The following is a 17,781-nucleotide window of genomic DNA, read 5'->3' on the forward strand; positions in this document are numbered from 1 at the left end:
CACTTGGAAGCAGCAAAAGGTAAATTGCCTGATGTATTATAGGGGTGCTATGGGCCTGCAAAACAACATCAAAAACAAGTACGGGGGAAATTCCTTTCTCACTTGTTTAAGACACCAAAGCTCTTATTCCAGTGGAGATAGGGGAACTGAGTCTGAGATATAAACATGTAAATGAACTATCGAATAATGAAGCACTCCGCACAGATTTTGATTTGACGGAGGAAAGGAGAGAGTTAGCTTTGATACGGATGAAAGCTCAGAAGCAAAGGATAGAACAGTATTCTAATAAGAAGGCAAACTTACGACATTTCAAAATTGGGGACTTCGTCCTTAGAAAAGTGTTCCAAACTACACAAGCGGTAAATTCAGGGAAGGTAGGCCTAAGTTGGGAAGGATCGGGTTCATGTCATGGCTTAGAAAGGAGCTTATGCATTAGATACGATGGATGGAAAAGTGCTACATTTAAATTGGAATGCAGTACACTTATAAACGTATTACTTTTGAAGAAAATATCCACGGTAAGGTATCTTTTGATTAATTATTTATTTGTTCATATAAATTTTACTAATATTTTTAGATTATAGGTACAAAGCTAACCCAAACCAAGTGATGACATTAGACCCAAAAATAAATGCATAATACATCATTATTCTCGGTCAAGATTACAATAATTCTGATGGAAAAGCATATCTTTCATCTAAAAAGCCCCGAGTCCCGTGCATGTTTCCTTTTCAAGAATAGGGCCAAGGAAGGAAGTTATTGAAATTTCATTGAAGATCCATTATTCAAGTTTTCATACTTCAAACTTAAATACTAGGGAGGGGGGACTATATAAGGTATCATTATCTCAAGAGAAGAATTTCAAGAACTCCAATCTCGAGAGAAGAATTTCAAGAATTATAAGAAGAAGCAGAGAAGCGAAGAATTTCAAAGACAATTTAAGAAATTTCAATTCTAGGAGACTACAAAAATAGTCACGGGATAGGATATTCCCAAGAAACTTGTAAAGTAAAAAATAATTGTGCTACAAGAAAGCAATGGAATGATTATGTAAATGGGTATTTGTCTTGGAAGTTCAAATGTTCAAAAAAAACTTCTCAAGTTATTTTATATTTTTACATCAACATGAAAATGAGACGTCATCTGCATTAGTATCGATTGCATAAAAGGGCCCTTTTTTATGATTAAGACCATATATATTTAAGTTACAGTAACAATAAAGCATTCACTTAATTAAAGTAATGCAATAAAAGACTCGTGAAATTAAACGAGCAAAAAAGAAGTATGTATAAAACGCATGAAAAGTTGATATAATAATGGTCCAAAAAAAACATAAAGATTCAACAACAACAAAAGTTAAGACTCGGAAGGAGCATCTTGTGTGAGGGCAGGATCGGCAATCTGAGGAATTAACTTGGGAACTTGAAGATGAAGGTTGGGGATTTACCTCCGCATCTACCTGATCTGCTTCCACATCTCCATTACTCATATCGCCCTTGGAACTTTCTTCTTCAGGAATAGAAATGCTTTGACCTTACTGAGAAACTTCAATAGCTTCCTTATCCTTAGCAAGCTCGAGGTCAAAACCTTCCTGGCTAACTTTAGTCAAAGTCTCAAAATGGGTACGGAGATAAGCCCAACTCACATCCATAGTTAATTTATCCTCAAGGGCTTTATAATCATTTTCCCAATGTTCAACATCAGCCTGTAAATCTTTCTTCTCAACCTCAGCAGCATCATAGGAAATCTTCAAAGTTTCCAAAGAAGACTCGAGGAATTTAATCTTCTCAAAAGAAGAATGAAGATCTTCCTTAGCTTGGGTGAACTCTTGAACTAGCTCACCTGCGTGCACTTCTTTTTGATTCAGAAGCTCTTCCAAGCTTCAAACCTCTTTTGTAACCATGGAATGCTGCTCAACAAAACTTGCCTCTATTTTTGCAATCTCTTTTTCTGATTGTATGGCTTCAGCTTTAGTCACCTCTAACTCAGCAATCACTATCCTAAGTTTTTGTTAAAGAACTTCCCTTTCCTTCTCTGATTCTTCATTCTCCAACTAAAGGTTTGCAAATTTCTCTTTCTATTTGTCGACCTCCATGGTCAAATCTGCTACATGTTGCTCACTCCGAGAAATTTTACTCATCAACTTCGTGCCAGTTAAATTTATCTAAAGATGAATAAAAATTAAGAAAGAGGTAAGGGAAAAGGAAAACAATGATGAAGGAAAGTAAATCATACTCTAAGGGATGAATGGACGATGTCGTTGGCAAGAGTGATATTAGAATGAGACTCCAACTTTTCCTTCTCAAGTGGACCAATGAGAGGCTTCAACCAAATAGAATCCCGATCATGTCTTTTTAGAAAAATTGACATTTATCGGGACTTCTACCATCACATACCACATTTTCCTAATTTCAGAAGGACCAACTTCAATTTGAACAGGTACGAATGTTGTTGAAGTCGTAGCGGCAGGAGGTTGAACTTCATTAGCAAAGTCAATATGTTGTCTTCACCTCCATGGCCACCGAACCCTTGGTCATACAAATCTTCAATAGAGTCGGTGGCAAGAACCGCGAGTGGTTCAGCGAGCTCCTCATCCAGAGTACCATTATAGGAGTTTTCTCTGGCTCATCAACCAAATGGAATAGAACAGTCTCCAAAGGTTGAGCTTGGGGACGATTTTGTTCATCCTCCAAAATTATCTGCCTCCTAGTTCGAGGCATTTTCTTAAGGAAGACTTACTCTTCCTCTTCCTCTTCTTCTTCTTCTTTTTCTTCATCCAAGGAGGTAACCTCTCTATCTTTCCTCTTTGAAGAAGACAAACTCAAGATATCTTGAGTTGTGATAATATCGATTCTAACAACAGGAGCAGAGGAAAGGGTACATCTTGAATCCCAAATCCTACATTAAAGAATGAAGTGTTAAAAATATGAGTACAAAAAATACACACGGTACAATAGCAACTTACCGTGGGTATTTACTTTCCATTCAAACTTTCTAGAAAGAAATTTCCAAGTCATATGGCTCATAGGGGCAGAAGATAGCATCAACTCTACCCAGCCATGAAAATTTAGAATTTTGCCAAATACTTCTGTGGTTGCTGTAAAAGGAACACACGAAAGGGTTACAATTCAAAGTAGAGGAAAAGAAATTTATAGGTGGTAAAAAAATAACTTACGTGCAAAATGCAAGAAAAGGCATGTTCTCTTCACCTACCAACTCAAGAGTTGGTACAGCCACACACCTGCTGTACCACCTTCTATCGTGGACATCTTCGGGACCAACAACAACTCACTTACTTCTTTTCACGAGTGTAAACACACCATTACGAAAAAGCTTAGGGGAATAAAGATGAAGAATATGATGAAATGTAAAAGGAGCAGAAACCAAAGATGACAAGTAGCGTAAACATGCTACCGCTCTCCAAGTTATCTGACCAATTTGTTCGACAGAATTCAATAATCATAGGATCTATCACCGGCTTAAACCCGAGGTTTAAAGAATAAGTGTAAACGAAGGAATAACCTTCATGATGAGCGGTAATTTGATTGTTTCACTAGGATCCATGATGGGAAAATCTGATTTCCAATGACATTCTTTATGAATAAGGGAAAGGTGACCATGTTTGATAAGGGATGGATAAAGATCAACATGTTCGTTACGACCTTCTTTCTTGTTCACATCTTTGTTCCACACTGCACAATCAACAGCAAAAGAAAATTTCTGAGGAACAATCTCAGAAACTAAAGATTCAACCAAGGGTTCACTAGAATCCCTGGTTTTATCTTGAGAAAGAGATTTAGTAGTAACAGGGGCCCTAGATTTAGAAGAGGAGGAAGATTTTGAAGAACTTCCTTAGGGGAAGTATTTCTATTTGTCATGGAACCTAGACTACGAAGCCTTCCAATCCTCCTTCTATTCCTAATCGGAGCCATCGTAAAAGGAAGATCATCAACTTTAATAGCACAATGAGGAGAAATAGTATGAATAGTAGGGGTTGAATATTTGGAAGCCATTGACAATAAGAAAGAAAGAAGTTGAAAGCAAGAATTATAGAAAGGGTTTGAAGAAGAAGGCAAAGACGAAAGAGAGAAGAAGGAGAATTTTCAGGATGTAAAGTTTCGTATTTTTAAGGGAAAAATACGTCATCATAGAACGTAATTATGGAATTGTCATCTCAAGTTTAGAGAGTCGTTTGTGCCGGAAAAACTGCTGTAAACTTCAGAACCAATCACAATCAAACACGTGTTACGAGCATTAAATGAAAAGAGTACATGTCTTTTCACTTTTGCAACACGTCATAATGATCTCAGGAAGAGGCAACAATCATTTCTGCCATAAATAAACTTTATACTTCCCGAATATTCAGTTGAGAACATTCAAAAAGTAGGGGGACTATTTGTATTAGTGAAAAATTAATTCACCACGTGAATTTATATCGCAATGACCGGTGTCATGGGAACTAATACAACAAAGAAGAATGACGTGTTCAAAGAATATAAATAACACCCTCGGGATTGTTCGTGTATATATCGTGCCTATTAGCCTCGACGCTAAACATACGAGAATAACCACGAGACTGATAATTGAAAACATTAATAGTTGTAATCAATCAATTCCTGATTACACGCGACTTGTTGCCATTATCTATACCATTACAAATCAATCATGTAACGGGTAATTAATGCGATAAATGATAGTAACAGGCATGAGCTAAATAAGGCAAACAGTTACGAGTAGTAGTACTATATAAACCCCCCTTTCTATAACTTGTATCCCTCATCGAAAATTCGGTTATAAGTCACATTGTCAATTATCGAATTCTGTTACCATTCTCTATTATTAGAGCACCTATGTATGAACTTCCAGCATATTATGCTGGAACTCCAGTATATTATGCTGGAAGTTCACATGTAAAAAATGCAAACTCTAGTATATTATGCTGGAATATTTTTCGAATTTTGAACAGTATTTTTGTTCAGATCTATCTTTACATGAAAAGTGGCTTTCGATTACTTTTGAAACTAAGGTTATTTTTCAATTATCACTTGTAAATCTGGCTATTTTTGAATTTCACCCAGTTATCTCGGAGTGTGACTCAAAACTAGTGATAGATATATTGAATGGGAAATTAATAAGAATAAATAAGTTTAACGATATGAGAGAGGGAGAGAGAGACACGTTACAAAGGAAATTAACCCTAACTTTCTTTGTACATCTCATTCTAAAATCACAAACAATATTGCAGTCCAATTCTCAACCAAACCCAAACAAATGAAGGAAATATATGAAGGGAGTATAATAGCACTACGAAAAGATGTCTATTATCCCTTCCCCATTACAACATACACAATATTTTTATAACATACAAACCAAATGCATGCAATTGTTAGTTGAGTTATAAACAATGTTCATTTCACACGCTCGATGACAAGTTTGTAGTTATGTCAATTTCTTCTAACTTATGTTGGCTCAAATCTTTGCTACTAGCAGACTTCATGGGTATTTTGCAATCCTCCTTATCACAAGCACTAAGCACTTCCTCTGCATGCCATGTCAAAACAATATCCTTTAAGTATGGTCTTACCTCCTCCTCAAAAAACTTGGTGTACTCTACTGAGTCACCTGAGATCTTTGAAAACTTAACCACGGCAACTTCTGGAGCCACCTTGAACACCTCGATGGTCACCAATAACCGCGCTTTCCGGCCCTCCGAGGGACCTTGTAGCCTCAAGGTTGAGCCATTGACTCTTGCAACCCTAAAATTCAACTTATTGGCCAATAATTGAATCTTGGCCATAATAATCGTGGCAGAGCACCTCGATGTAAAAATGGACTCCGTCTTCTTCTTGTTCTCGAACAAGGTCGATAAATTGGCTCCAGCTGACATTGATGAGATTAATTCAAAAGCATTCAATAAGGCTGGGGAGGATGGTGATTTTATCATCCCTCCATGCTTTAATTCCTCTCTTCCAAACTTATCTAACATGGAAAATGTATCATGTTCATGATCAATTGATGATGAAATTCCATTTGGCATTGTAAAACCTTTCCTAAACCAAGGATCTTTCATTATTCCAGTTATACTAATCCTTTTTTGTGGGTTAGGAACCAATATTTTAGATATTAAACGCTTTGTTTCTGTAGATAACCATGGGGGGAACCTATATTCAGCTTTGAAAATTTTTCTATATAGATTCATAAGGTTAAAATCTCGAAAAGGCAAACACCCTGCTAGAAGAACATATAATATGACTCCACATGACCAAATATCGGCCTTGCCACCATCATATCCTTTGTTTCTTATTATCTCAGGTGCAATATAGGCAGGAGTTCCACACTGAGTGTAAAGAAGGCCATCGTTAAGCAATTGCTCTGGCAAAGCCGATAGGCCGAAATCAGTGACCTTCAAATTCTCGTTCTCATCAAGAAGAAGATTTTCTGGTTTGAGATCACGATGAGAAACTCCACAACTGTGGCAGAATTCAACAGCACTTATCAACTGCTGAAAGTATTTTCGAGCCACGTCTTCTGTGAGCCTTCCTTTGGCTACTTTTGCAAAGAGTTCGCCACCCTTTACGTATTCCATGACAATGAAGATCTTAGTTTTTGTTGCCATGACTTCTTTGAGCTCAACAATGTTAGGGTGGCGAACGAGGCGCATAACGGAGATTTCCCTCTTGATTTGTTCCATCATTTCTTGAGATTTGACTATCTCTTTCTTGATCACTTTGATCGCCACATTTTCCCCTGTTGCAAGGTTTGTTGCATGGAAAACTTTGGCGAACGTGCCTTTGCCTAATTGTTTCCCGGTTTCATATTTGCCGAACAATATTTTCTTCTCCATGATTTAAAATCTCGCAAAAAAAGTTTTGAATCAACAATATTACTATATACTTATCCCTCACTGATACCTTTTTTCTTTAATAATGGCTAGAGAATTTGGAGAATCAACTCCTTGAGCCTGTTGTGAGAAAGAGAAGTAGTTGGAAGCTGATGATCAATGAAGTCAGCTTGGTAGAAATGTTGATGATTTTTGTTGATTCCACAGCTGAAAAGAGTTTGAAAGGACATTGAACAGAAAATGATTTTATTGTTTGTTGAAAGTAAAATAGCCTTTTGGAGAAGGCTAAAGAAGAATGCAACGATAATAATGGGAATTAAGAGAGAATAAGGAATAAGAATATATAAGGAATGTTCAACTAAGAAGTTATAACATTTGATAAAAGACCATTTCCAAATCTTATAAAACATGCGCGTGCTGTACTTTGGGATAAACCGACGCAATGCTGCGCTGTTCTTCAAAGTCAGACACTAAATTCTGAATTATTCTTTTAATAATTCCCTTAGTGGGTCACCTCTATTTTTTTGTAAAGAAAAAGTCTTCATTGTTTATACTCATAGTATAATTTAAGATTTTATGGACAAATAAAAGCAGGCAGTTAATTCCTCGTTTTCTTAAAAAGATAATATATATACTCCAGTTATATTATTAGTAGTACATATGACATACTAGCTAGAGGATCATTTGTCGAGTGTATATAGCCATTTGTCATGCCGAATGTTCGTTGTTATTATTGCCATTTTCAATTAATAATTACCCAACTTATGCCTTCCTTACATAGTTTCTATCCTACAAGGAGGCTTTTCCAAAAAATAGGAGTATAAGTTTTTTTGAATTTTCTGTGGTTGTTGAGGTGTTTGTGTGACCAAGCAATTAGTTACTTTGTTTAACTTTAATTAATTAAAAGAAACAATAGAATCCAAACAAATGTTATTGTCGGAACTTCAAGAAAAATGATTTTGCTAATTCTAGGTCATTTTCTTCTTTTTTCCACCTTTTTTTGGTTGTTGATTATCAATTTATTGAGGATAAGAAAAAGACATAATTCTTAAAACAAGGCTATTGGCATAGATAAGAAAAGGACATGATTATAAAGATGACGCGGCACCTAGTCTACAAATCCTTGTTCCTTTACGAAACAAGTACTACATGGGTAATTAAATAGCATTTAATTTTATAATGAGACAGAGAATCCATAGAAGCTAGTGCTAACATTTTGGCACGTAATATGCAAAAGCTCGAACTAATTGTTTTTTTATTCTTACAGGACATGTCAAATTTCTCACAGTTGGTCGTTGTAGAACCATCACAAATTAATGGCAGAACCAATGACCATGGTTCTACCATTACAAATTTCTTACCAGATATCTTCAAGTACACGCAAGTATACGTGGCCGTCAAGTAATAAAGTGACTCGAAAGTCGGATGTCGAACTCACATAGACTTAGATTAACCGTTAACTAAACAAACTAAAATCAACTTACTGTCCAAGATGATCAAAAGTTTAACTTTTCTATTACAACTATTATTGCGAAATTCAAACACGTAACCAAGGGAGATATAGATTCCAGGGTTGTGGTCGGTTTATCAATCCTATTGAGTTCGTAATTACACCTGTTAATCCAAATTATCTATGATTGCTAGATGGCCGGATTGTTTATATAAATAGCATGTTCCCACATTACTATCCGTCTATCCATGATATATCAACCATATATTCCTATGGTCTTGAATCTATCATGAATGAATATAATACGGTATTCAACTAAGCAAGACTGTTATGTATATTCCTATCCTAACCGCGAAATTTTTTCCCGAGCCACGTGTTCAGAAACAAGCTCTCTCTAATTCTACTCTAATCTAAGCACAGCTTTCCCAAGCATAGCATAGATAGTAAATAGAACTCAACTGTTGGCCAAACAATTAAGCAATTATGCACGGAATTAGAGAAACAACCAAAGATGATAACTCGAATTAACGGTAATATAATTAATAAACTTCAATATTCATGAAAATCACAACCCTAGAACGTAAAGTTTAGCTCCACATAGACATGGTAGCAAAACAACAACTCATCAAGAAAAAGTAAAGAATACTAAGTTTGATGGAAGAAAGATGGAATCTGATGAATTCCAGCCTCTACGGCGGCTCTGTGCTCACCCTTCGTCTAAAGTCCCGTCAAAAAGACGGCATCCCGTTAAAAATGATGTTTAATGACTATTTATATGTGTAGGGAAAAACCCTACACAAAATAATCAAGTTCAAAACCAAAAAGGAGACAAACTAACTTTAAAACCCAGAACACCCTCGCTATAGACCTCGCGGCGCTAGCTTAAACGCGTGCTCCAGTTTGCCTCAGGCCTCGCCGCGCAAGCTCTGCCGCGAGCAAAATATCTTGCCTCGCCTGCTTGTAGCGAGCAATAAGGCTCGCGTCGCCTGCTTCATTTACAATTCTGTTTCTTTTCTTTCTTTGCCTACTCTTCAAGTCACGTTTTGTTTTTGTTTTCTTTCCTTTCCAATTGTTCTTTTTGTCTTCTTTTTGAGTTGTCTCCTTTGTCTTCCCACACAAAGTTAAACCTTAATATATTCACTAATTAAATAATTACAATTTTATTCTTATAGTGTATAAAATACACATAAAATCTCGACTTTGCTCTTAATTTCGTTTTCAACGTACCTACATATATAAAATAAACTCAATTAAGTACAAATATAGTATAGTTTAGCATTAAAGCCTCAAACTGTAAGGTGAATAATGCACTAAAAATATAGAATTATAGCCAAACATTACTACCCCACACTTAAACGTTACTCGCCCTCGAGTCAACCAACAATTCACACTATCCTTGAGCACTTTGTTTTTACACAATTGAGGCACACTACACCAATGACCATGGTTTATAGCAACAATTAAACTTTAGCATGTGCAATCACATACACTTCCCTTTTCTTATGCCATACTTCACTAATATTCACAATAAAGACAACATGCTCCTAACAATCCTAACCTCAAAAACTAACTCAATGTCACAATGGACTCATGGCTTGAACACCCAACAATATCATAGAAAGAAGTTTAATAATGTTACATATCCCTTGTGAAACCATGTGCTCTTATAACAAGAACTAAAGATTAAGTTGAATCCATACATTCAAATCAAATGCTCAAATATATTTTAAGGACTCATGTATATCAAAGAAAATCTCTCACTCTCACAAAAGAAGTCACATGCATGCAATTGGTACCATAGGCTTGCTCTTAATGTAAATCTCTACTAATGTAGGCTTACTCAATCTAAAATTAATTAGGACTTTTTTTATGGTTGTAATGTGGGCTGAGGGACGGCAAGGATATATTTAGGAATAGTGGCTAACCCACCTAAGCACTTTAACACATCACATAATCATCTGTAAGCGCAAATTCTTCAATCGCAATTTTAATTTCACAACTAAAACCATCCCTAACAATGTTCTCTCTTTCTTTAAGCGCTACTTTAATTCATTCCCACTAGCAAGAACAAAATATCAATTTATTCATCTAAATTTTTTTTTTCCTTTTCTCTTTTACAATTTCCACTAGTGGTGTATTTTTTGACAAAACAAGTGCATCTTTCTTCCTTTCACTGATTCCACTCAAAAACCACCCCACACTTAGTTCCTTCTTACTCCTTTTAGCGCTCATCTCACAATTAAACTGCTTTAAGAGGTAAAAGGATCAAAACAATGTCAATTTAGAACAAAAGAGGTTTAGGCTTGTAATGTGGGTTCCAAACAAAAGTCTATAAGCTCAAAAGGGTTAACTAGGGATATATTTTATTTGTGATACGTATTAAACTCAAAAAGAACAAAGATAGCCTAAAATTATTTTTCAAACCGAGTGTCACCTAAAATTTCACTTCGACTCACGTATCGAGCAAGTTCTAGACACAAGCACAATAACATGGACTATACAAAAATCTCACCACACATGGAACATGACTCACTAAGGACGGTTTCATTCCGACTCTCAAACTAATGCAAGTATTCACGGAGCCACGAGATGTTAAGCATTAAGCACAAACTGAACATAAGTCAAGAAAATGAGACATAGGCGTCACAAAACATGCTATCCAAATAAACAAGGTATCATAAGCACTTTTAGCACATAGGGAAGATACTACGCATGCCAAAGCCTAAATATGCTATTATCAAACAAGTCAAGGGCGCCTAGGAATCTCATCTTTCTTCCTCCATTTATTCCCTAATTTCTAACCTACTCTAAAAATATAAAAAAATAAAAAGAAAAACTACTACCTGGTTCAAACTACATCTTATGAAAAAGATCCGAGCCACAAAGAAAAACCACAGGGGATTATTATTACCTAAAGAAAGCTAAAAGACATATTTTTTTATTTTTGTTTAGACTTTAATCTCTCAAAAATAATTATCTAGGAGATCCATCGTCGGAAAAAGTCCAATTTTTCTACCTTTTTCATTTATTTATTTTTATTTTTCTTATTTTCCACATTTTAAAAAAATAAATTAAGCTACTAAAATACTACACAACTACGAAAATAAAAATAAGAAGCTAAAATCAAAATAAGAAGTTAACATTTTCTTACATACTACTCCTAATTATCTAGAAGAATTCTCCCACCTCACACTTAAAGGAGTGCAGTGTCCCCAATACACAAATAAAGCAAAATAATAACGAGGGTGGACAAGAAACTCCTTGAAAGGCCAAAGGCCAAAGCAATAGCGGCTCACGGGTACTCAGACTTTCCCCAGGCATGGTCCTTGGTGTGGTCACCCCACACTTAGTTCTCACCATCTAGCTCGCTTTTGCACTCTTCCAATGGCTTTGCTTCCTATGCTCATAATTCTACAAAATAAAAACAGACACCACAACAATAATAAGATAAAAATAAAAATAAAAGAAAGCAGTAAAGTTGGGTTGCCTCCCAACAAGCGCCTAATTTAACGTCGCGGCACGACTTGAACTACATTTTCCTCCACCTCGAACTTATGAATTGAGCCCCCAATTTGGATTCAAGATTTTTGCTATGCTCGCGGGGTGGTGTGATAAATGTAATTGGGCCAAGTAACCAATTTTGCATTCTACAATTCTTGGCCTTTAGAGGTATGTAATTCTTTCTCTCTGGCGCAATAAATTCCAGAATGTAAGCAGCTTGTTCCTCGTCCGTTAGCTCCTCCAAAGGCTCGAATGACTCGATTCCCATATCATCATCCAAACACAATGTCGAAAAATTCATAAAATGAGGACCAATACGCTCCAACTCTAGATCTGCGTCACTATTTACATCCTTATATGTACACATACTAGAGTTTTCAAATATAACATTATCTACTTCCTCACAGGACTCTAGTGTGGTTTCCTCAACATGGACATCATGAATAAAAGTATGGTCGAATTATTGACTCTCCACTTTTAGCTCCTCAATTTGGCGTATAAGCTCATTTTTAGCTTCACACAACTCAAAACTATTTTGTTGGGCATTAGACGCATCAACCTTTGCAATCAATTGAGCTCCCAAGTCGTGAATAGCATTGCCAAATTTTTTGATCTCTTGTCCTAGTTCAGCTCTTCCTTCTGTTATGTCTTTTATCCCATTTGTAATTTTCTAACGTTGAGCCTCATATATTTCCAATCTTTCAGCTTGTTCCACCAGCCAAGTTTGACTAAAATTTCCTCTTTTTCAAAATTTTTCTCTTGCTGGTACTCGCTCTCTTGTCCAATTTTAGGCTCTTCCTGAGTATCAACTAAGTCTGCAACTTGTTGATCATTAGTTGTTTCAGCCCATTCTTCTACTTTGGCCTTCATTCTATTCATTGATGCCTTGAGAATTTTCATCTCTTTTCGAAGTTCATGAGTTTGCTTCATTAAAAATTGAGTTTGCTCCATTATTTGCCTCATCATGTCCATTATATGAGCATCATGTTCAATATCTTCCATATCGCTGATCCTATCAAACTCACAAACATTATTTGAAAGATCATAATAAGAGTTCGGAGACGGATATAAAGAATTAGGACAACCATCTCAATGGCCACCTTGACCACCACACATGTTACAAATATTCCACTCATAGGATTGAGATTGTGCGCACAACCCGCTCCTGGGAACATTACGATAATATTTCTACCAGTGGGGTCCTCCACAATATAGACAAGGATCATCAAAGTAAGAATAATCATCATTCATATAATTTTCATTCCAAGACGTCATGTGAAAATAAGAAAAGAAAATACTAACTAAATAAGAAAATCAAAAACTTGAACAAAAATCAACTAAAAGCTAAACTTAGATAACCAATCAATAACTAAGTCCCCGGCAACGGCGCCAAAAACTTGTTGGTTCCTCAATTTGGCGTCAAGAAATAAAGTGACCCGAAAGTCGGATGTCGAACCCACAGAGACTTAGATTAACCGTTAACGAAGCAAACTAAAATCAACTTACTGTCCAAGATGATCAAAAGTTTAACTTTTCTATTACAACTACTATTGCAAAATTCAAACACGTATCCAAGGGAGATATAGATTCTAGGGTTGTGGTCAGTTTATCAATCCTATTGAGTTCGTAATTACACCTGTTAATCCAAATTATCTATGATTGCTAGTTAACCGGATCGTTTATATAAATAGCATGTTCTAACAATACTATCCGTCTATCCATAATATATCAACCATATATTCTTATGGTCTTGAATCTATCATGAATGAATATAATACGGTATTCAACTAAGCAAAATTATTAGGTATATTCCTATCCTAACCGCGAAATCTTTCCCCGAGCCATGGGTTCAGAAATAAACTCTCTCTAATTCTACTCTAATCTAAGCACAGCTTTCCCAAACATAGCATAGATAGTAAATAGAACTCAACTGATGGCCAAACAATTAAGCAATTATGCACAGAATTAGAGAAACAACCAAAGATGATAACTCAAATTAACGGTAATATAATTAATAAACTTCAATATTTATGACAACCACAACCCTAGAACGTACATTTTAGCTCCACATAGACATGGAAGCAAAACAACAACTCATCAAGAAAAAGTAAAGAATACTAAGTTTGATGGAAGAAAGATAGAATCTGATGAATTTCGGCCTCTACGGCGGCTCCGTGCTCTCCCTTCGTCTAAAGTTCCGTCAAAAAGACGTCATCCAGTTAAAAATAGTGTTTAATGACTATTTATATGTGTAGGGAAAAAACGTAGACAAAATAACCAAGCCCAAAACCAAAAAGGAGATAAAATAACTTTAAAAATCGGAACACACTCGCTACAGACCTCGCGGCGCAAGCTCAAATACGCCCTCCAGCTCGCCTCAGGCCTCGCGGCGCAAGCTCTGCCGCGAGCAAAATACCCTGCCTCGCCTGCTTTGTAGCGAGCAAAATAGCTCGCGTCGCCTGCTTATGTTGCAATTCTGTTTCTTTTCTTTCTTTGCCTGCTCTTCAAGTCACGTTTTTTTTTTTGTTTTCTTTCCTTTCCAATTGTTCTTTTTGTGTTCTTTTTGTATTCTTTTGTCTTCCCACACAAAGTCAAACGTTAATATATCCACTAATTAAATAATCATAACTTCATTCTTGTAGTGTGTAAAATACACATAAAATCTTTATTTTGCTTTCAATTTCGTCTTCAACGTACCTACACATAAAATAAACTCAATTAAGCACAAATATAGTATAGTTTAGCATTAAAGCCCCAAAATATAAAGTAAGTAATATACTAAAAATATAAAATTATAGCCAAACAACACACCTGGTCTACGAATCCTTGTTCCTTTACGAAATAAGTACTATATGGGAAATTAAATAGCATTTAATTTTATAATGAGACAGAGAATCCATAGAAGCTAGTGCTAACATTTTGGCACGTAATATGCAAAAGCTCTAACTATTTTTTTTTTTATTCTTACAGGACATGTCAAATTTCTCGCAGTTGGTCGTTGTAGAATCACCACAAATTAATGGATAAAGTATCTCACAGTTTTATTCTTCTGGGGTATAAAGTATATACTAATTGTTTGAGAAATGATGTTGTAGGCCACTACTCTTTTATATATCCTTAAATCATTGTGGTAGTATAAGAAACCTTGATTATCAACACTTAATTATTATTACTCCACGCTTACTTCTCTGCAATATTCGATTTGAACCATTTGTGGATAGTCAAACATGACTGACAGTTTTGGTCAAACTCAATATTATTAGCACAGATATGCCGGTATCAGAATCTATACACATAATGTTATTGATCTACTGATATATATTTGGACAGAGTGGGTGTGATGCATGCGTGTGTTAATGCGTAATTAAGTTGTTAACCAAGACGTTCTAAATTATGGTTAAATAAAATGTTCTAAATTAGTGTTAAATAAAATTTTGGGGGACAATCTATTCTTTGTTACTTTTGATGACTTTGGAAATTTATTTACTTTATATGGCTAATAAAGAGCAAACATATTTATCTCACATCGGATTTTTCAGAGAAATTTATGGGAAACGTCAAATTATAAATATGGTATTGTATAAAAGTTGAGAGATTATGATTGTGGAACGGAAAAAGAAGAGGAAAAAGTTACCAAGTCAACCTGCTGACATTGCTAAACAGAGATTTACATCATTCTTTTATTAGTAGTTTGTTTGATCATGAAAAGCTCAACATTTCAATTCCTTTTCATTAACCTCAAGGGTCATTATGAAAAAGCTGTTGTAAACATACTTTCCCTTGTAATACCATCCCCGTTAAGGGAAGCTCAATCATATTTTCTATATTATCAGAAGCTTACTCAGTCACTCAATGTTAATGTCTCTAACCAAAAGGAAGCTTCCTTTTTGGCTCGGTTTTTTTTTTTTTTTTTTTTGGTTGGGATCAAAATCAATTCCAATAGACAAACCACGTTAGAATGCTCAAGTGAATCTCAATTTTGAAGGAAAATAATTGTTAAGCTTTAAGGAAGGAAAGAGAGCCAGAGCCAGAGCCAAGGATCTAATATTATATAGGCAAAAAATCCAGAAGTATTAATTGCCATGTATTTGTGCTACTAATGCTGCATCTGCATCCAAATCTTTGTATCTTAGTAAATGAAACAAAGCGTTGACTTCGGTGCTGAAACTTTTTCTAATTTAAAAAATTACTGTTCTTTTCCTGTCTTTAATTAGAGTGTTTGAGAGCTTTATGTCTTACGCAGTATCTTTTACTGGATCTTTAGTACGATGATCTTTCATTTACATATTCCTAGATTTTCTATACGACGATTATATCAAACAGCCACCAATGGATTATAACTGTAATTGGTCTGATTGGAGTTCCAATCTCCACTATCTGAAGTATATCTTGCTATTTCTCCCACTCTCTTTTTGGTTTTGTTTTACACTTTCTTTTTGAACCATTAAGAAAATGTTTCATGGTCACCTACTCATTAATCATTTTCCACGAATTGCTTTATTATTTTGGGATCTGCAGTACTGTAAATTTATTAGTGGCTGTTTCTTGCACAAGTGGTATCAGCATATTATCACAAGTCAATTTGTATAACTTGTTCCGGTCTGAGCTATTAAAGCTTTTCTCTTGTCCCAAATTGATGTTTACCTTGTATTATTTTAAAGAAATGTCAGCCTATTATATCAAGAGCAGTTAGAGTCATTAGTTGGTGTAACTAACTAAGGAGCCTAAGTGTAGATAAAAGAACCTTAGGGGTCATATTGAAAGTTAGGTGTGAAGGGCACGTGGTTCTGTTATATAACAGCGCCCTTCCACAAATCAATTGTATTCTTCATTCTTCCAAAAATCAGAAATGGTTCTCTCTTCTCTCTAGCCTTCCTCTCTCTCTCTCTCTTGATTCTTCTATTGATTCGACTGTGAATTCATTTGCATGTTACTAATCTTAATTCGTCGAGTTTAGATTCAATAAATTGACATGGTATCAGAGTAGCGATTGTTGTAATTGTGCAGATCAGATCACTGTAGTATAGAGATTCAAGCTCAATCATGGCGACCGATGAAATTGGACAATTACCTCAGAATCACCCACTGTTTCTTCGAGATTCAGATGCACATGGAATAACATTGATCTCGTTAAAGCTCACAGGGCCGGAAAACTATGCTCTGTGAAGCAGAGCAATGAGGGTTGCACTGTTAGTGAAGAACAAGTTAGGGTTTGTGGATGGTACATATCTGAAGGGATCGTACAGAGGTGAATTGGCAACACAGTGGCAAAGATGTAATGCAGTCGTGGTTTCATGGCTAAGTAGCACTGTAGCGAGTGAATTGGTGCCTAGCATTATGTATGCTTTTAGTGCGAAGAATGTATGGGATGAGTTTAAGGAGAGATTTGACATGGATAATTTGACTAGAATCTATCGACTATGGACTGAAATTGCAAGTCTAAAGCAAGGAACTGAGTCTATTATCTCATATTTCTCGAAGATGAAAGATCTATAGAATGAATTGGACATTTTGGCACAATTGCCTTCTTATGACTGTAAAGAATCGAGGCCCTATGTGGAGCATCTAGTGAGACAAAGATTGTTGCAGTTTCTTATGGGACTCAATGAGAGCTACAGTCAAGCGAGGAGCAACGTACTGCAAAGAAGGCCCGTGTTATTAGTAAACCAAGACTATGTAGTAGCTGTGCAAGAGGAGAGTCAAAGAGCATTAGGTGTTGTGGAACCAAACAAGGAACCACTGACAATGCTTGCAGGAAGGGGATAAATGTTCAAAAGAAAGAAACCAGGGCTGGTTTGTGAACACTGCGGTTATAAGGGTCATCTGAAGGAGAATTGCTACAAGATAATATGCTACCCTCCAGATTTCAAGAGCAAGAAGAAAGGGCAACTAGGTACATATAAACCTTTTGGTAATAATGCTAACATAGATGCAGGTATTGAAGCCAAAAATCAGCCACAAGGAAATTATCTCATAGAAGAATAGTATA

The 17,781-nt window shown here is 35.8% G+C and overlaps 2 protein-coding genes across 2 annotated transcripts; one reads left to right on the forward strand and one right to left on the reverse strand.

Moving 5' to 3' along the window:
• Positions 1 to 5,201: 5,201 nt before the first annotated feature.
• LOC104091299 (CBL-interacting serine/threonine-protein kinase 5-like) lies at positions 5,202 to 7,129 on the reverse strand. Its single transcript, XM_009596611.3, has one exon. The coding sequence runs from the start codon at positions 6,842 to 6,844 to the stop codon at positions 5,414 to 5,416; it is 1,431 nt and encodes a 476-aa protein (XP_009594906.1). The 5' UTR covers positions 6,845 to 7,129; the 3' UTR covers positions 5,202 to 5,413.
• A 9,838-nt stretch (positions 7,130 to 16,967) lies between these two features.
• LOC138899785 (uncharacterized) lies at positions 16,968 to 17,558 on the forward strand. Its single transcript, XM_070186476.1, has 2 exons — positions 16,968 to 17,229; positions 17,335 to 17,558. The coding sequence occupies exons 1-2, from the start codon at positions 16,968 to 16,970 to the stop codon at positions 17,556 to 17,558; spliced, it is 486 nt and encodes a 161-aa protein (XP_070042577.1).
• Positions 17,559 to 17,781: the final 223 nt, after the last annotated feature.

The sequence above is a fragment of the Nicotiana tomentosiformis genome, chromosome 10, assembly GCF_000390325.3.
Source record: "Nicotiana tomentosiformis chromosome 10, ASM39032v3, whole genome shotgun sequence".
Taxonomy (NCBI): Eukaryota; Viridiplantae; Streptophyta; class Magnoliopsida; order Solanales; family Solanaceae; genus Nicotiana; species Nicotiana tomentosiformis.